Source organism: Cetorhinus maximus, chromosome 22 (assembly GCF_964194155.1).
Source record: "Cetorhinus maximus chromosome 22, sCetMax3.hap1.1, whole genome shotgun sequence".
Taxonomy (NCBI): Eukaryota; Metazoa; Chordata; class Chondrichthyes; order Lamniformes; family Cetorhinidae; genus Cetorhinus; species Cetorhinus maximus.
In genome coordinates, this window is record NC_135900.1 from 38330965 (window position 1) to 38351783 (window position 20819).

The following is a 20819-nucleotide window of genomic DNA, read 5'->3' on the forward strand; positions in this document are numbered from 1 at the left end:
TTTCTCAGGAAACCTCATCCACAGGCAGGATGAGATTTCCTGAAGGTTTTATAAAATAACTAAATACATTTTCCAGACTTCACAAACATGTTCCAGCTCATGTGACACTGTCACACAAGGGGACATGTTCAAATACATTTTCACTTCATTTATTAAAAAGCTTTCGAAACCATTCAGCCTCCCTGAGGCAGCTCTGTGCCTCAGGGAGATTGCTGCGTTCTTTCTTCTCCCTGCTCCCCCCTGCCCGCACAGGTAGCGTGTTACGCTGGGCGGGCTTTAATTGGTCTGCCAGCATAAAATGGAGGCGCGCAGCCGATCGGCTCTGTACCTGCCCCTGTCCAACCCGCCCGCCATAGGAAAAATTCTCCCTTATGGTACAAAGGGATCTGGACATCCTGGTACATGGATCACAAAAATTTGGTGTGCAGGTGTAGCAAGTGATTAGGAAGGCAAATGGAATGTTGGCATTTATTACAAGAACAATCAAGTATAAAAGTAGAGAAGTTTTGCTACAGTTGTACAGTACTGTGTACACCAGTTTTGGTCTCCTTACTTAAGAAAATATATAATTGCATTAGCAGTTCTGAGAACATGTACTCGACTGATTCCTGGGGTGAAGGGGTTATCTTATGTGGAAAGGTTAAGCAGGTTGGGCCTATACATGGAAGTTTAGAAGGACGAGAGGTGATCTTATTGAAACATATAAGATCCTGAGGGGACTTGTCAGGCTGGATAGCGAGAGGATAGTTCCTTTTGTGGGTGAGTCTAGAACCAGGGGACACAGTTTAAAAATCAGGTGTCTCCCATTTAAGACTGAGGTATGGAGAATTTTTTTCTGATGGTCGTTAGTCTGTGAAATTCTCTTCCCCAGAGAGCAATGGACGCTGGGTCATTGAGTATGTCCAAGGCTGAGTTAGATAGATTTTTGATCAGTAAGGGAGTCAAGGATCATGGAGGGGTGGGGTGGGGGGGAGGGGGGGCAGACAGTAAAGTGGAGGTGAGTCCACATTCAGATCAGCCATCTTATCGAATGGCAGAGCAAGTTCAAGTGGCCAAATGGCCTCCTCCTGCTCCTAATTCTTGTGTTTTTGTGTGTTAAAGAACATCTTAAGTACGGAAAGAGATGTGGAAAGGTGGTGGTGTTTTAGGGAGGGAACCCTAGAGCTTAGAGCCTTGGCAGCTAAAGGCAATTAAAATCGGGAAAGTTCAGGAGACAGATGGTGGAGTGCAGATTGGGAGGGTTATTAGCTGGAAGAGATTGCAGAGTGCCGAGGCCATGGAGGGATATAGCATTTTTATAGTAACTATCTCAGTTTCCTTTTCTTGAGCATCTTCATCTATTTCTAACACTACATAACTTTGCATCTCAAAGATAACTCATTGGCTGTAAAGTAGTTTAGGTAACCAGAGGACAAAAATAAGGTGGCACTTAAGTATAGGTTTTTCTTTACACATGCCACTTCATAATCAATTGTGAAGGAATGACTGAACACTGACATATCTAAATTTTATAAGAACCTAAATCACAATTTAATTTATTATGTTCACCAATCCTCCAATTAAATTTCACACAAAATCCTTCAAGAATATGCTTTCAGGTTCTCTTTCAAATACATATATAAAAGAAATGTCTAAACACATACAGTATAATACATTACAAAATGTCCGTGTTTTCAGCCCAAACTCTACATGCCATACATTACAAGACTTGTGCCAGGATTTTCCCGTCGGCGAGCGGGGCCCACTCGCCGACGCATAAAATGACGTTCGGTGACATCGGGCAGAACTCCCAACGTCACCGCGCCCCATTTAAATTTTCAGGTAGGCGAGGGCTTAGCAAAATCAGCTGTGTGCCCACCGACTTGTCAATAGCCAATTGAGGCCATTGACAGAGTCATTTAAGTAATTAATGAACCTGTCCGTCCAACCTTAAGGGCATTTACCTGGCGGGCATAACCTGGTGGGCATTAGAAAAAGCATGAAACCTCATCCACGGGTGAGATGAGGTTTCATGTAGGTTTTTAAAAATTTAATTAAAGTGTTTTTAAAAGTTATGGACATGTCCCAACTCATGCGATCTTGGAATCTTTCAAAATTTAATGAAAACATAAATGTTATATGTTACTGTACATTGCAATGGCCAACTTTCAACAACTTAGTACTTGCCTAAATGTCTTTCAGTAATTGCCCAAATATTTGTTAGAACTAATGTGGGGAATAAAATAAATTTACAGTGTTTTGGTGGTTGTGCACTTCATTTTACGCTCAAAGGTTATTTTAGTGCAATGCAAATTTAGCACAATATTTAGAGAGTTGTAAATAACGAAGCAAATGGAAATAGAAAGTTTGTGCCATATGGATCATTTTAAACAAATGTGATCAATCAATTATAAATTATTAAAATCTTATCTACGGTGTTTATAAGACTGAAAGGTTCCCTTATCTTGGGTGAAAGTTTAATAGAAAGTTTAAGTGTATGTACCAATAATTCAGTGTTTAATACAGAAGATTAGAGTCACAATCTGAAAAAAGTGTCACTTTTTAGTATTCCTAATTTCTAAGAATGTGGTTTAGTTATGGAGACAGCTAGAGTTATAGAATATTGCACACCAAACCAATCTCCAAAGGAATCTCATGTTGACACACTTCTTGATAGCAAACTGAAAATCAAAGGAACTCACAAAGAGCCATTCAGGCCAACAGGATAATGCCAGTGCTTATGCTTCACTTGAGCCTCCTACAATCTCTCTTCATCTAATCCATCAACATATCCTTTTATTACTTTCTTTCTCATGCTATGTGCCTCAACTACCCCTTGTGGTAGTGAGTTCCACATTCTCACCAGTCTGGGTAAAGAAGCTTCTCTTGAACTCCCCAATGGGTTTGGTTAGTCACTACCATATATTTCGGGCCCTTAAAATTAACTTATTTGTTTTGCTGTGGCTGACACTTTTAGTCCCCTCCTACCATAATGATTTGTTTGTATATATCAAAGGTATGAACTAGCCTTATTTTTTAAGGATTCATTTCCTCTAGTTATAGTTTAAGTACCTGGCACTGACAAGCAAAAGGCTAGTTTAGTTATGTGCCACAACAAAAGAAAAGCGGAACTAAAATACTACTACTCTCCAAACTAAATAACTACATATTTCCCAGCTCCCAGTTGGGTAAATAAGCACGTCTGAGTAGTTCAAAAATTTTCCACATTCACCACCAGTGGTTAACAAGGCAGAAATCACTGAAAAGATATAACAAGATTATTTGTGTGACATGTTCACAACGTACCATTTTATAGCATTGTTCCTTTGCCTATCCTCTTCCCATCATAACTAATAGCGAAGGCATCAGAAGCTAATGCAAGTACATTAGGCTGAATTTTACAGGGCCTTTGGGGGATAGGCTCAGTGGCAGGAAGGCTGGTGAAATGGCGTGGGAAGTCTTCGGGTGGCGTGCCTGACACCTTCCTGCTGCCATGCCACTTTGCCAATAGCAGGAAAGGAGGCAAACGTCCAGCTCACCTGGAGTCCAATTGAGCTTACTTAAGTAGCTAATTAAGGGCCTCTTCCAGCCTCCACCAAATAAGGAGGCCAACAATTAAACCATCGTGGCCTCCCAGTGGGCTCCAGCAGGAGGCCCTCCTTTTGGGGCATGCTTGAGTTCACGAAGGTGCCCTGGCATCATCAGCGCTGCTTACCCTCAGCGACCACCCCATCACCAGGGACTTCCTGACTGGCCACACAAACCTGATTTGTGAGGGTGCACGTCCATTGCTGCACCCTCTTCCTTCAAGTGTAGCCCCTGCAGTCACCACTATTACCGGTGGTGCTGCGGAGGCTGCTGAGCTGCTGGCACTTTTGTGGACTGATGAGACAAGAGGCCCAGCCCTCGCTATACTGCTGTCCTATTGTGCTCACACAAGTTACAGATCCCCTGTAGATGGCACTGCACTAGATCACAGCAGAGGCTTGATGGCTCCAAGGTTCGCTATACCTGATGAGACAGGAGGCCCAGTGGGAACCTGTTAGTTGGCTGCCGCCCGTGAAATACAGCCCCGGGTCCCACCATAGCGGGGTTAGCCCCTGCTTTCAGCCCTGGTGGTGGGATTCCTGCCGCCTCTGGAAAATCTCAGCCATAATTTTAGATCAAGCATAATTCATTGACCTGAAGCAAATAAGTCAACAAGCTACAAGTTATGAGGACATTAATTCACTTCTCTGATCTGTTTCTTTCATCATACTTCAAACTGATCATAGATATTTTTATCTTTGAACTTCTTTAACTAATGCTTGGGATTTTCCCTTTGGTAATGCCACATTTAATTTAGTTAATATTGCATGTTTTATTCCATCATTGCACATGAATTATTTCAACTAATTAAACCAATTTCCCTCCATTCTCTATAACTTTCCAACATTCTCATGTACTCATCTAGTTTTATTATTTTCTGTATTTCAGGCTTCAGTGAACCAGCTGAAGGTTAGCACAGTTTTAGACTCATAGGGTTGATTTTGGGTCCAGTGCAGAACACACAGGAGTTTTGTGCAACTGGGTTGGCATCCGCCTGAGATTACGAGCCCAGAGTTTAGCATAAAACAAAATGTGGGCAAATCCTACATGTGAACAATACCTGGGTTTGACAGCTCACGCAAATGCCTGCAACATCTTAAAGGAGATATTTTATAGCTAAAGTGCTTTACAGACATGTCTTGTGGCTCGAGAAAATGGCAAGGCATCTTGCTTTTTTGATGCAGCTGCGAAAATATTACTGGAGCAAATGCACAGAGCAAATTAGGAACAAAAATACTTGGCAGGAGGTAGTTGCTGACTATGATGTTTTTTGTCCATCATTGTCGATAATGACAACATACGATTCATTTGAATTTAATAGAGGCTGTGGGTTCTACTATGATTGTAAAGATTGAATTTTGTCAGGAATATTTTCCCCATAATTGACATCATTTGCCTTGTTGTGGTGTACAATCAAAACTTCTCAATTTTCAGTCTTGTAGCATTTAGGCACAGAAATGAAGATAATACAAAGCAATAGGATGAGATTGTTCTCACCAGGGGGTGTAATGATACAGTGGCCCAGATTTTACATTGAGAGCAATGAAGCCAACTGTTATTATGCAGTAAAGCAGACAGCAACTTCTGGAACATGCACATGAACAGTTAAACACAAAAATTCAGAAGTTGAGTCCGAGATACCCTGCACAATAACGAGATCTCACCGATAGATTCAACACTAAAATCAATGTGATGGTATGAAGGTGTAGTAAATACCCACTAGTTACCTACTAAACATGTTAGTAGGGCTGGTGTATTCAGGTGTAAGTGAATTTTTAAACATATATGGGATAGATCATAATTACCTCTCTAGCACTGAAAATGTGATTTTGCAAATGCAGAGTCTCATTTCTTCAGAATTTAGTGTTAAGAGATTTTAAAAATTAATATATTTTTAATTGTTTCTGTCTCTTTTATCGCTCTCTTAATTCCATCTTTCATCCCTGTTCTTTATTTCGCTCTGTTCATGATTGAAACCTAATTTATACTTCTTGGTTTAGACTCTACATGTCTTAGTGAGAATTCTTCAACCTGGTTGGTTGAGAAACCTTGCTATACTGCTGTCCTATTCTGCTCACACAAGTCACACGTCCCCTGTAGATGGCACTGCACTAGGTCACAGCAGAGGCTTGACGGCTCCAAGGGCGGAATCAACCCAGATTTGTACTAAGTGCAATAGCAGGCGGTAAAACGACATTTTACCCACCGGCTGCAACGGCGGCTTTTCATGCCATAATGTCCCAAACCCGCCACATTAATCACGCATTCCCGGGAAATACGCCGCTTCCATGGTAAACGGGCTCTCATTCACCCACCACACCACCACCTCGTCGCTTCATGACTCCGGGCACCATATTTAAAGTCTAACCATTCGCACACCTCTCAGTGCTTCCAACTCACAACTGTTGCAAAGAAGACAGGTTGGCCCTGAAAGGCAAAAAGACTGCAGCCCTCAGGTTCAATAAAACATTCCTCCAGCGCCTTTTAGTCGCAGTAGAGGCTCACCACGATGTCCTAAACCCCCTGCAGGATGGGCAGCAACCTCACTAATCCGGCTTGGGAGGCAATGTCTGTGGTGGTCAGCACCAATGCCCTGCGAAAGAGGACAACTAGCCAGTGCCACTACAGGATGAATGGCCTCATCCGTTCCATCAGGGTAATTCACTCTTCTCATCACTTGCAACTCACATACTCACAAACCCATCACACATCCGCAGGGATCTTACACCTCAAACGGCAACACCATTAACTCTCTCACACACCCTCACATCTCCATCAAGCTCATGCGCTCTCAAGCTCGCATCCTCATCCTGTCCATGGCTCCATTCACCACACAAACATTCCACGCAGTGCCATGTATCCTGCTCACTCTCCATCTGTTTTCATGCAGGAGAAGCCTGCTCACATCAGCAGGGAGTGGTCCCAGGCTGGGGGGGTGTAGTGGCCCAAACTAGGCCCCTCACTGAATTTGAGGATTGTGCCATCATTTGACTGGTGAGGATGCGGACCATGCCTGCGGTGATGGTGAGGTCAGCGGCGAATGCCCTGGTAAGGATCCTGCACATCATCCCTCTCTCAACGCAAATGTGAGTGTTCTCTCTCCTACTTTTGACTGCGCTGACATGCATTATTTAATCTCTACTTTGGTTCAAAGGGAGCTCTGCCAACCGGCGCTCTCAGCCAGCCATTTCCTCAGCTCCATCCATGTCCTCAACCCAGCCAAGAGGACATCTCCTCCATTGAAGAGCTGGAAATAAGCAGCCTGGATGACCCATCACAGCACTTACCCACCACTTACCCACACCTTGCACCAACACAGTGACACACATTGGTGGAACCTAGATCTAGAGTAGGCTGGGGTTCACAACCTGGTGGTCACCACATGGACAGATGTCCACAGCAGCAGGAGGCAGGCTCAGGCGAGCTCCCCGGCACTCAGAGGACTGCTGGAGATCAGGCACCTGTGAGGTCTGAGCCAGATGATGGGCCTCTGGATTTAGCCTTCCAACTCATCCTGGAGAGTTAGCAGAGGTGTTGGAACATCACACAGAGCTGTTGGAAGCCCTCTGCAGAGCTGGCATGTGAGTTGGAGTGTATCCACCTGCTCTCTGATGAAGTGGTGCCCACATATGCATGTATGGGGGTGTCCATGGGTAGGAGGGCAGACACCATGGAGATCTTGGTCCAGCAGAATGCAGAGATGTTTGCAGACCTGCACTCCATCACGGGAGCCATGGGTGAGTTCCTGCAGAGGCAGCGCGAGGGGGAAACAGGGCACCTCCACGTCCCTCCAGGAGCTCCTTCCCCTCAAGGAGTCAGGCCGGCATCCCCAGGCACCCAAAAGGAGGAGGAGCGGCAGCTGGACAGCCTTGAGTCATCCACTCAGGAATCTGAGGCTGTCCTCTCCCTCCGAGTCCTCTTTGCCTGTGACCCCCTCAACCTCATCCTCTGTCACCGCAAAGGGAACAGCTGGCCAACGAGTGAATCTGGAGGGAGAAGTGTGCGTGCACCAGGGCCTTTCAGAGCCTCTTGCAGGCACTCTCCCACACACGTGGGTCCTTCCCGTATCACACTCACCTCAATGTCCGGAGCATTTTCAATGCTGCCTGCTGGGGTTCGTTTCCATTTGTCCATCTGAGCTGACCTGCATCTCTGCCCACCAAATGATCACACTCTCATGCAGCACCTGATCTTGCCCACCATGACTGTTGTTTCCCTTTCGATTTGGACAGCGTGGTCTGGATTTGGTTTTTTGTGCGTTCCCCCATCTTATCGCCTCGCCCAATCACCCATTTCCTTTCCCTCAGCACTATTGAACCCCAGGCATCATCTTCCACCTCCTGTCTGTGACCTACCAGCCACAACCCTTTTACTTTGGGGATGTCCAGGTGAACATACACGCTCCTTCCCGAAAAGCCCACTTCCCATCCCCAGGGTCCGTGTCAGCCGCCGAGTCTCCACTAACCACCCTCACTGTCCCTTCTACCATTACCATCAAACCCTCACCCTCCCACCTCACTCTGCCCTCAGTCATTGTCACCATTCCCTCATACCACGCCCACCCTCAGTTTGCTCCCCAGGAGGCAGTCATGAGTCCCATCAGACCCCTCCTTTGCACGTTCACTTGGACATCTCCCCCATGCCACCCCAGACCCCTCTCACCACCAGCCCCCCCTCCGGAAGCCCTTTCCCCACCCTTAGACCTCCCACCCGCCCTGTGCTCCCTCCCAACCCCCTTTAGTCTCTCCCCATTCCTGACTCCCTCAGACACCCTTACATCTTCTGCCACCCTTAGTCCTTCCCCCTCCCGACTCCTTCCTCCAGCCTCACCTCTTCCTCCAGCCTTATGGTTTCCCCCTTCCTGACTCCTTCCTCCACCCTTACTCCCTCCCTCCCTCCCCATTCCACACTCCTTCCTCCCCCCCGGACCCCTTCCCCTCACTCCTCCCCCACTCCGAACTCCTTCCCTTATACCTTCCATCCCCTTACACCTACCTCCCCAGTTGCCATCTTCTCCCGCTTTACCCCTTCCTTCTCCGCACTCCCTCCGCCCCTCCCAACCTCACCTCCGACACCTTCATTTCCACCCCCCTCCCAACCTCATCTCCCGACACCTTCATTCCCCCATCCCAACCTCACACCCTGCGGGCTGGCCTCATAATGATAATGCTGATATATTGCAATGAAGTTCCTGATGTCCGATGATGGGTAACGCAGCCTATCGGCGGGCAGAGCAAATGATCACAGCTGGTTTCACAATGTCATGAAGCCAATTTTTGGCCCTCTCGCCATATTGTCTGCTCACGCTCCGACGGCAGCGGGCACAGAAAATCCTGGCTCAAGTCTTCATTCAACAGCCGTCGGAAGCTCTGTGGGCAGCTGTTAGCATAATGAGTGGCAAGTGCCGTTCCTTCACCATTGACCACAACCATAAGACGTAGGAGCAGAAGTGTCCCATTGAGTCTGCTCCGCCATTCAATGAGATCACGGCTGATCTGATAATCCTCAACTCCACTTTCCTGCCTTTTCCCCTTAACCCTTGATTCCCTTACTGATCAAAAATCTGTCTATCTCAGCCTTGAATATAATTAGCGTCCCAGCCTCTACAGCCCTCTGCGGTAAAGAATTTTACAGGTTGACTACCCTCTGAGAGAAGAAATTCCTCCTCATCTCTGTTTTAAATGGGCGCCCCCTTACTATGAGATTATGCCCTCTGGTCCTAGACTCTCCCACAAGGGGAAAGAGTCTCTCAGCATCTACACTGTCAAGCCCCCTAAGAATCTTATATGTTTCAATAAGGTCGCCTCTCATTCTTCTAAACTCCAATGAGTAAAGGCCCAACCTACTCAACCTCTCCTCATAAGAAAATTCCTCCATACCCAGAATCAACCTAGTGAACCTTCTCTGTGCTACCTCCATTGCTGGTATATCTTTCCTTAGACAAGGGGGCCAAAACTGTTCACAGTATTCTAGGTGTGGTCTAACTGGTGCCTTGTATAGTTTTAGCAAGACTTCCCTATTTTTATACTCCATTCCCTTTGAAATAAAGGCCAACATTCCATTTGCCTTCCCTGTTACCTGCTGAACTTGAATTTTTAGTACAATATCCCATTAAAGGCTTTGCCCTTGCTTTTCCGCTTTTAACATCGAGTTTTCTGGACACAGTTAATCCAGTTTGAATTACAATGATGTTTATTAGACAGCTAAAAAAGTTGAATCAAAAGAAACTCAAAACAAACTGATATATGCTAAAGATCAATGATGATCCTTTAGTGTCATCTGATTTTTTAAGGGATGTTAACAATGACACTCCGAAGTAAGAAGAGAAAATCATTTTAAAAAATGGACCTAGATGGTAGACCACAGGAAATGCAGAACAATTCTAAATCTGCAGTACGAATGCAGATTTAATTTCATTCCATCTCCAATTTGGCTTTGTTTTCAATCTACAATGATAAGTTCCTTTTGGGCATGATTGACCCTTTGGGCACATCATAATGAATACTTAAAGGTTAGCATCTTTTGATGTCTGATGTAGATTTCAAATGAGATCATCCCAATTTATTCTATTTATAAAGACTACAGAACGGTTTAAAGATTTGAAACCAAATTAGGTTACATCAGACATGTGGTTTAAAACTCTAAGGCTTCCTCCTTTTAGAATTCACAATGTACATATTAACCAGCCTGAATTTGCACACTTCAAGGGTTTAATGACACTTCAACCCATGTCACAGAAAGTTGCCGAATGACTCCTGTACAATGCTGAACCTCTTTGTTGGTCTCTCGTTTGTAGGTGGTAATTAAACATTTCAGATTTTGTTATAAAATTAATCCTAGAATTAGGAATTAAACAGCAATACCAACAATCATTGTGCATTGTAATTTTTTTCTTGCATATGGCAGATTCAGACAGACCATGCACATGAGGCAACTTAAAGCTGCCAACTTGTGTGCAGCCTGCGTGGGAACTCTCAGGTTGCGGGAACGGTTGCAATGGTGCAACTACCTCTATCCCCAGTACTGGAGCCAGTGACTCATGAATTAAAACCCATTTCTCCCACACCAATCTTTGAGCCAGCCATTCATTCAACTCACTGATCTTATTTACCCTATGCTAATTCACTTGTGGCTCTGGGTAGTGATCTGGAGATTAATACCTTGTGGTTCTGCTTTTTAATTTAAACCCTAGCTTCTCATAATCCTGGAGCAGAGCCTCTTTCCTAGTCCTATTTATGTCATTTTACCATGTGGACCACGACAACTGGATCCTTCCCCTCCAACTGCAAGTTCCTCTCCAACCTGGAGCCGATGTCCCGAATCCTGGCACTGGACAGACAACACAGGGGAGATGGCAGCATAGTGGTAATGTCAATGATTGCATAATCTAGAGACCCAGGCTAATTCCCAGGAGACATGAGATCAAATCCGACCATGGCAGCTGGTGGAATTTAAATTCAATTAATAAAATTTAATTAAAATAAAATGTAAAGTTAGTTTCAGTAATGGCGACCGTGAAACTGTTGTTGATTGTCATAAAAACCCACTTGGCTAAAGCACTTTTATTTTAGGGAAAGAAATCTGCCATCCTTACCTGGTCTGATCTACATGTGACTCCAGAACCACAGCAATGTGGTAGACTCTTAATTGCCTGCTGAAAGGGCAATTCGGGATGAGCAACAAACGCTAGCCTTGTCAGTGATGCCCACATCCCACAAAAAAATTAAAAAAAAACAGCCTTCAGGGTTCATGCTCTCCGCTGCAGAGTGTCTATCCCCTGACTATACAGTTTCCTACTACATCTACATTCCTTTTTACTCCCCCCTACTTGAATGGCTCCCTGTACCACAGTGCCAAGGTCAGTTCACTCATCTATAATGCAGCCCCTGCTCTCGTCCACACAAGCTACAAAAATCTCAAACCTGTTGGACAATTGCAGGGACTGAGGCTCCTCCACTTCCACCTTCTCAATCCCCATACCTGCCTCACTCACAGTCACACCAAACAGTCCCTGACCAAACCTAAAGATCTTAGCCTAAGGGGTGTGACTGCCTCCTGGAATAAAGTTGCCCGTCCCTGATGCACCAAAGTGTCCTAAACTCGGAGCTCACCAACTCAGAGCCGAGGCTCTTTGAGGTACAGACATTTACTGCAGATGCGGTCGCCATGGATGACACTGTTGTCCACCAGCTCCCACATGCTACAGCTGCGCAACACATCAACTGCCATGCCACCCTTATTATGTTTCATCTAACCTACTGGGTTTCAAAAATTTTTAATTTCCCAGCACCTAATCTGAGAGATCATAGCTTAGAGCGAAAAGATAAAAAATGCTCACCAACCAATCACTTACCTTCTTTCCTGTTACATCACAATTCAAAGAATCATTACAGCACAGAAGGAGGTCTTTCAGCCTGTCATGTCTGCACCACCTTTCCCACATAGCCCTGCCAATTCTTTCCTTTCAGATAATAATCCAATTCCCTCTTGAATGCCTTGATTCAATCTGTCCCCACCACATTCAGGCACTGCATTCCAGATCCCAACCACTCGCTGCATGAAGAAGCTTCTCATGTCTCCTTTGCTTCTTTTGGCAATTACCTTAAATCTGTGCCCTCTTGCTCTTGATCCTTCCATCAATGGGGAGGGTTTTTCCATATGTACTGTGTCCAGATTCCTCGTGATTTTGAATATCTCTATCAAATCTCCTCTCAGCCTTCTCTTCTCCAAGAAAAACAGTCCTAATGTCTCCAATCTATCTACGTGACTGAAATTCCTCATCTCTGGAACTGCCTTTCCTTTAAATTTGATACTACACTTAACTTCCTTAGTTAGCCACGGAGGGTGCATTCTTCTTGTAGTGTCTTTCTTTCTCAATGGATGTATTTAAGAGCAGTCCATACAAATAGGGGTCATTAATATAAGACAATCACTAATAAATTCAATAAGGAATTCATGAGAAATTTATCCAGGGAGTGGTTCTCACATGTAACTTAATACCATAATTTGAGTTGTTAGAATGCAGATAGTACACTCTGAACCCACAAACTCCCCACTAGCTTTATAAGCTCTTGCTGCTGTCTCACTGCTCCCTCTCAGGCTTGCCATTTAAACTCTCACCGCTGATGCACCATGAAAGACAATGTACAAATTTACAATCAATCATTGAGGTAAGGGAAGTAAGTGGGAGATTTGAATGTATAAAAAGGAATGATTCCATTAAAACTATGGTACTGCCTGATGAATTGTATCAAGATTTGACTGTATCCTGCTTATTGCACTGAAATTGAACATTAAAATAAAGGTAAGACAAAAACAAGGACCGAGTGAGTTTGTAATTTTATCTGACAGATTTAACTTCATTCTCTCTGTACAATGAGATGGGGAAAGGGGAAGAAATACTCAGGCTTTTAGAGCCTCAGCACCACTTAATCTAGCTCTGGAACAGATGCAAGATTCAACAAATACCACCACAGAACTACATTTTTGCAGTGTGTTAAGAATCACTGTTTACAGAAATTCAGTTCCAATACCAATTGATGTAGTCAACATAGCGTTGGTGTGCACTTCCCAAAAAATTGCTTTGTGGAGTTCTTGGCCACCGCAAACAAAAACAATTTCCATGTGCAAATCAAATTTAGCTTGCTACACTCTAGCAACAGAACTTTAAGTATGTTGCATAAGTGGCAGTGGCTAAAACTGTTATTTGAGCTGCAACATGTACAAAAATACAAGATTGATGACAAAGTTTTGTAGAAGGGTGGTTTGCTTCGTTGGAAGGACGATATGGGTCCTGTGCGCATTACTGCTTCCATTTCTAGAAAAAGGAATAAAAGGGTTGGAGGCACACCCACCCATACCCTGGCCATTGGATGTACTGCGAAACTATGAGCTATTTGTACCCCCATCAGAAGGGATTTATCTGAGGAGGTTGAAGTTCATTGGAATGGCTCTGGATGAGACTGGTAGTCATAGCTAACAAATTGGAATATTCTATCTGTGGTAGTGAAAATTATCGTGGCTATCAATTTCTGTGCAACGGGACCACTGAAGCCATCCACAATAAACTTGCACAGGGTAAATCAGTTTGCCATGTGCCACAGCATCAAGGAGTTGATGGATGCCCTTTTCACTATTGGAAAACGTGCACAAATTTTGGAATGGAAAACAGGAGGAAAGGCAGATGCAATACTGCACACAGTACAATTTCTCTGGGGTAAAGAAAATCAGAGTGCAAAGATATAGCCTTTTGAGCACCTGCACATGATGCCTTACCTACATGAACAGGAAGGGTTACAGTTCACTAAAGATGCAAATGACCCATGACTGCCACATGTGAACTGCACACATGGAAGATACATTACCTACTCTTGTAAGATCTTTCATTCTTCAATTGATATACATTACAGGAGTAAAGTGTGATTTGACTAGCTCTGAAGAAAACCATATGTTTGGGCATAAAGCTGTCACAATGTTGCAGTTAGGTACAGCTTTAGCTCTTCTATAATGCCCTATACTGCAAAGTGCCAGGACCCACACCACAGTGCCAGTTACATCTTGGCACAAAGCTAAACTGAAACTTTGAGTACCAAAATCGCAAGCTAAAAAGTGTACTTGGATGGGTTTGTGGTATGCAGAGGATGCATATCAACTGAAAAGAAGGGGATTCTATAACGGAAGCTATTTTCTGTTGAGTGGAAATCACTGACTTTCTTTGTTAAGTATTCTTTCTAAAAAAACTCCAATACAGAAATTTGCATGTGATTGTACAGCCCTATAGCAAAACTTTCTGCTAGGGTGGCACTGTGTCCTAATAATGCCATAAAGCCCAATTATTATTTTTCAGTTAGAGTATTCCTTTTGTTCTATGATTTTCCATATAGGGTCTCTCAATTACTTACTAATTTAGATTATTCACTAGGGCAGCAGGTGTTCTATTATGATTAAATAATAACTTCAACTGGTTTTCTTCCAGACCATCAGAGAACTCGGGATACAAATGCTGCATCTCCTGCAGTGTCTTGGCTTATAACATTGAAAATAGTCCCTGTGGACAAATAAAAATAATTTCGCAACTGGCTAGGATATGCCCAGATGCTATTATAATGACCAAGCAGTCACAATGCTTTGAGGATTTGCATTCCAAAATCTTAATTTAAATCTTCAAATATAGTAGTGAATATCTGCAGAATTTTATAGAGACCTCATACATATTTTCAAATAAAAAAGGAATGAGTCAGGGAAAGTACTACAAAATTGGTTTGTTACCAGGTCAGCAAACAATGCAGAGGTGTATGCATTTCCTACTTAAATGAAAACTGACAGCCTGTCAGGACATCACCACCACCTCATTTGGCAAAACACAATGGAAGCAGCAACAGTATCCTCCTTTCTCTATAGAGTGAGAGAGAGAATTTGGATGAAACTTTGACTTTTACTGATCTACAACACCCCTTCAAAGCTGACATGGTGTAGGAGAATTTCTTTCAAACAGTTCTTTTCTTTCATCCTACCCAGCAAAAAGTCAGCAATGATCATTTTATTTAATAGGAAAGAAAACTTGATAAAACTTTCATCATTTATTTCTAGCACTGTTCCATTTACTGGGAGAAAATTATTTTCTTCTACACACATTGACAACATGCCACAACACTTAGGAAGATCAGATCAGGACTGAATGAGTGGTACAGAGGCAGCTATTAGGTTCTCTTTACGCTACATCCCAAAGGCAAGATCTGTGTTTAATGGCAATTTACCATGCAATAATCTGAATGGATCTACCACAGAGCCTCTGAAAATGAGCAAATGATGATGATTTAATGACAACATTAATTATCCCATAGTTCTAGCCTGTGGTATAAAAATTACACAACAGAAGAGCCTTTTGATGCACGCTCAAGGTTATTGGGGTGGGGTTGCTTAAGTACAGACAATGAACCATAACTTAAACAATGCGCAAATGCCAGCTGTGCTACTTGATACTTGCATCCCTCATAAATCTGTGCAGTGCCACAGTTAGATAAAAGGTCGTATCACAGTGTAGAATTCAGTATCCTTCATTTAGGAGGCTTGGAGAAGGAGGAATTTAAAAAACTGACAAAACAATCAAATTCATAACTCTGTGTTCAAAATCATAATTTTCATAAGTTCAATCATTCATCAGCTAAATTTGCTACTTTATATGGTCCTGAACCATACAAATCAGGAAAGTCCCAGGTTTGTGCTGAGTTAGCTTATTACAGCAAGTGTTGAGATAAGTGTAAGTGTATACATCTTACAGGCTCAAAAACAGGTTTACATCAATCAAACAATAGTTAAAAAGTGAGATAAAAGTAGAAGTTATAAGTCATTCTCTAGTTAGTAGAACATATGATTGGAATCATTTACCCTTTTTTGCTCTTTGGTATATTTAATCATGTCTTCTCTGGTTTTTTGAATTGCCTCTGCTATTGCTTTCTCACTTCTTCTTCTTTCTTGATTTACAGCTTCTCTTATGGCTTCCTGTTTTGGTTGGGGGGAGGGGGGGGGAAGAGAGAGAGAGAAAGGCAGATAATCAACCCAGCATCTTCTGTTTATTAGATCCCCTGCTCCCCACATTTAAACAGTATTATGTGCATTGGAATTGATGTCATCATCACAGCACAACAAAGTATTCTAAACTGAAATGAAATGACCAGAATGCAGATTGGTGACTTGTCAAATCATTAAACTAAACTCGTGTCACATACAAGATGAAAACAGTTCGGCAAAAATGTTGGATCCATTAAGTCTGGACAATTGCGAACTGCTCACAGAACTTTGAATACTATTTTATTATGAAGCACCCAGGAGCCACAGGCAACAATTCTCGCCAAAGGAAAAGTATCTCATCAGCACTGCAGTGCTTCTCAAAATCACTGAGACCAGGAAACAGGTGCCAAGTGGGCACAATCAATTGGAAAAATGGGTGGAGGCAACAGCTTGCATTTATAAAGCACCTTTACAGAGTAAAACATTCTAAGGCACTTCGTAAGAGTGATTATCAAACAAAATTTGACACCAAAACAAATAAAGAGATATCAGAATAGATAACCAAAGGCTTGGTCAAAGAGATAGGTTTTTAAAGAACACCTTAAAGGAGGGAAGAGAGGCAGAGAAGCAAAGGGGTTTAAGGGAGGGAATTCCAGAACATAGGGCATAGGCAGCTTAAGGCACAGCTGCTAATGGTGAAGTGAAGAAAATTGGGGATGCATAAAAGACCAGAATTAGAGGACTGCAGCAAGAACAGGGATCATGGGTGAACAGAACTTGATGCAAGAAAGGATATAGGCAGGAGAGTTTTAGATGAGCTCAAGAACACAGAGGGTGCAGAATGGGAGGCATGTCTGGACAGAATTGGAATAGTTGAGTCTACAAGTAAGAAAAACACAGATGACGGTTTCAGCAGATGCACTGAGATGTGCAACGTTATGGAGGTCAAGGAAGACGGTCTTGATAATGGAGGGGATATGGGGTCGGAACACAACTCAGGGTCAAATAGGATGGCGTAGTTATGGACAGTCTGGTTTAGCCAGGGAAAGGGACGAAGTCAGTGGCTAAGGAAAGTTTGTGCCTGGGGGGGAGGGGGGGGTGCAAAGATAATGGCTTAAGCCTTCCCGATATTTAATTGGAGGAAATTTCTGCTCATCCAAAACCCAATGTCAGACAAGCAGCATGACAAATCAGAGGCAGTAGAGGTGTCGAGCAAGGTGGTGATGAACTGGGTGTCATCCATGTATATGTGGAGCCTGACATATTTTTGGATGGTGTCATTGAGGGGCAGCATAAGAGGACTAATAGGAGGCAGCCAAGGATAGATCTTAGGGGGATTCCATAAGTATGGGTGCAGGGCCAGGGAGAGAAGTTCGGTGATTTTCTGACAATGATTTGACAGGAACCAGGTGAGAGAAGTCCCACTAAGCTGAACAAAGGAGGAGAGGTGTTGGAGAAGGTGTGGTCAACCATTTCAAAAGCTGCAGTCAAGGAGGATGAAAATGGACAGCTTACCCACAGTCACAGTGACAAGGCATTTTATTTGTGGCTTTGAAAAAGGCCTTTTTGTGCTGCGGCAGGAGTGGAAAACCAATTGGAGATATTGAAACATGGGTTTGCAGGGAAAATGTACATGAATTTGGGAGGCAGCAAACATGTTCCAAGGCTTTGGAGAGGTAACGGAGGTTGGAGGTGGGGCAGTAGTTTGCAAAAAGGGGTCACGGGTGGGTTTTGTGAGCAAAGGGGTGCTGGCAGCAGATTTGAAGAGGGGAGTGAACAGTACCTGAGGGGAAAGAACTAATAATATCAGCTAACATAGGGGCCAGAAAGGGAAGTTATGTAGTCAGCAAGATAAAGGCAAAATACTGCGGATGCTGGAAATCTGAAACAAAAACAAAAAGTGCTAGAAAAACTCAGCAGGTCTGACAACATCTGTGGACAGAAAGACAGAGTTAACGTTTTGAGTCCTCTTCTTCAGAAGAGTCAGCAGTTTGGTTTGAGTAGGGGTGAGACAACAGGAGTTGTGGCACATTGACAAGTTAGCTCAGATGGGACATGAGGAGAGGCAGGACAGGAATTAGAGTCCTGGCATTCCAGATTTCTGCCCACTTCCTGCTCTCCCAATTTTCTGCTACTGTACTGGTACCAGGAGCACCCGTCAGTTTGCAGTTAATCATATTAAAATTTAGGCACATTTGGAAAACTTGGTCCATGCAATTTTCCAACATTTGTGTGAGTTTAGCACTCAGTCAGATATCCACCCTTCTAGGATGGGTGTTCAAGATTGTTAGGACGCAATGTTTACGGAAATGTATTTAAAAAGGCCTGTGACTATTTCTGAACTCATTTTGTTGCTTTTTGAGGGGGTTAATTTATTTCGATTTAGCTGATCAGGTGACTTTGTGCAAAGTGTGAGAGGTGTTCTCAAAGGGAAATTCTATTTATGTTTTTGGAGAAATAAAAGGAGAAATGGTGGGATAGACGGTGGGTCAAGCCACACAACAGACTACATCCTACCAGCCAAGGTTGGATCTGCAATTACAGACAAAGGCATGTCTATCCGACAATGAACACAGAGCTGGCTAGGAGGACTTTGTGTCTGCAGGCAGACAGATGCAGAGTTATGCCATCTGTGTCAAGGGCACCTAAAGTTAAAACAGGCCATAAGGCTGGCACTGCCAATAGCAATAATTGTTACTTACACATGCCTCTTTCACTGTCTTCTTTTAGGCATGCTGCAAAGTTCTTCTTTGGGCAGGGTGTCTTAGAGTGGCATGCATGGTCACTATCTGTATTAATATCTCATTTTGCGGTATTTCACTTTGCACGCAATCAAACAGGGTTGCAGTGGTATGCTCCTCCATCATTCAGTCACACAAATAGATTCTTAACACCACATTTAGTTTGCCAGCCACTGGATTTTACCAGACATTTTTAATGTAAAAACAGCCTTTATAAAGCTAACAAGAATTTTTATTCCCAAAATGCGGCCAATTACATTTAGCGGCTGCATTCCTTTAAGTCTACCCACCACCAACTGTAAGCAGCCTTTAAAGGTGATTTACACTCAGTTTCCTGCGCCCTTTCTTATAAGCTATCCTTCCATATAAATCCTTCTGAAAAACTATAAGAAAAAATGCAAAGTACATAAATAATGTTAACAGTTTCTGAATCCTCTTACATTAGAACACTGCAAGCCATTAAAGAGAGAATTTCTTCCTCCGCACTTTTCTCATCTCCTGAAGGCATTTACTTATATTGGTTTACAGTTACACACATTCTGACAATGCACAGGTGCCTCACCTATATGGACCCTCACGTGTGCCTGGATAGTGAATACAGTATAGGAAGGCTATTAAATAGCTTGGGGAAACAGAACTGGGTCCAATCTTTCCCTCACTGAACACCATAATTTCAACGATGAACCCCTGGCCAAGCTGAGAGGGCAATGAACAACATGGAAACAATGGGAAGAAGTTGGTTTCTTGCGAGAATACAGGGTATTAGAATGGGTGTGATGATAGTACATGAATACCTTAAGACTGAGCCTGGATGTGGGTGAAAAGTAATAAAATGGAACCAAAGTAAGAGGCTGCACATAAGGCCAAAACTGAGGTGGCAGGGCTACATACAAGACTGCCTGAATGAAAAAGGGCGAACTAGCAGTCAACCGCATAAGCTGAGAGGGAGAAGTTGATGGTGAGGTTTTGGTAGAGTCTCTGCCCAGCTTGGTTGTATCTATGAATGACTGACATGACACTATTCCAATCTACATTCTTATTCCATTTATGAAGCAAAGGTATTTTAATATTTTCACCTTTTCAAATATTTCTCTCATATAATTCCATGCTAAAATATTTTCCAAGTTATACATTAAAATTAACCGGAGCAACCAGAGAGTAATGCATATTGTCACTTCAGATTTTCTACAGAGCAACATATAAACAGATTTGAAATATCCTAATTTGCGCAATTTACATTTTACCTGGCTTTTGTTCCTCTCTTCTTGCAATGCTTCTTGGATAGTCAGCTCCAATTTCTCTTGGTCCTTACAACGCTCAATTTCCCATAGTTCTCTTTTCTCCAACTGGATCTTTTCCATCCTCTCCCTCTCCTCTTGCACAGCTTTCAAAACAGCCTCCGTAATGATTTCCTTTTCTGCCTGTGTAACAGAGCATTGTTCAAAAGAGATTTTAAGAAAAAAAATCAAAAGACATTTAAACCAAATATAATACCACATAAAAATCCATGGCCATATACTAAATAAAAGATCAGAGAAACTAACAAATGCTGTATGTTGAAAAATGAAATGCGCCTGCCAACTTCAACAGGAATTGGATTACAAAGCTGGAAGCAGATGCTTCAGAAATATTGTTGTCCGTGTTATTATAGCATTACTTGCCAATAATGCAAATTTTTCTTGTTACAATATTGTTACAGTGGTGATGTTAGGAAAATGGCTGCCACTGGCAACCACAGAAGCAGTCTACAATTTCAAGAGAAGAATAAATCTTCAAAAGCCTACGTAAAACAGATGACAAGAATACTAGTGCATCAAATAAAAATTATAACAAGGTTACAATTTTTTCTGATGAATCATCATTCTACAATTTACTTTGTACTAATGTATCAAGTTAAATATTAGGCTGAATAATTGAGGACACACGAAGTTAATAATAGTATCTAATATCAACTTACACAAACATTATATAGATATATTCTAATTACCCTCCATGTTAATT

General features: G+C 42.8%; 1 protein-coding gene across 4 annotated transcripts in view; it reads right to left on the reverse strand.

Moving 5' to 3' along the window:
* Nucleotides 1-20819, reverse strand: part of LOC144696609 (coiled-coil domain-containing protein 91-like) — a 177011-nt gene that overhangs the window by 25917 nt on the left and 130275 nt on the right. For 3 of the 4 annotated variants that reach the window (XM_078568117.1, XM_078568118.1, XM_078568119.1), the window contains exons 11-12: nucleotides 20063-20239; nucleotides 15955-16068 (exon numbers count right to left, since the gene is read on the reverse strand). In XM_078568117.1, the coding sequence (XP_078424243.1) occupies nucleotides 15955-16068; nucleotides 20063-20239 (291 nt within the window). The remainder of the gene's footprint in view (nucleotides 1-15954; nucleotides 16069-20062; nucleotides 20240-20819) is intronic. The other variant, XM_078568120.1, reaches the window with a different exon arrangement.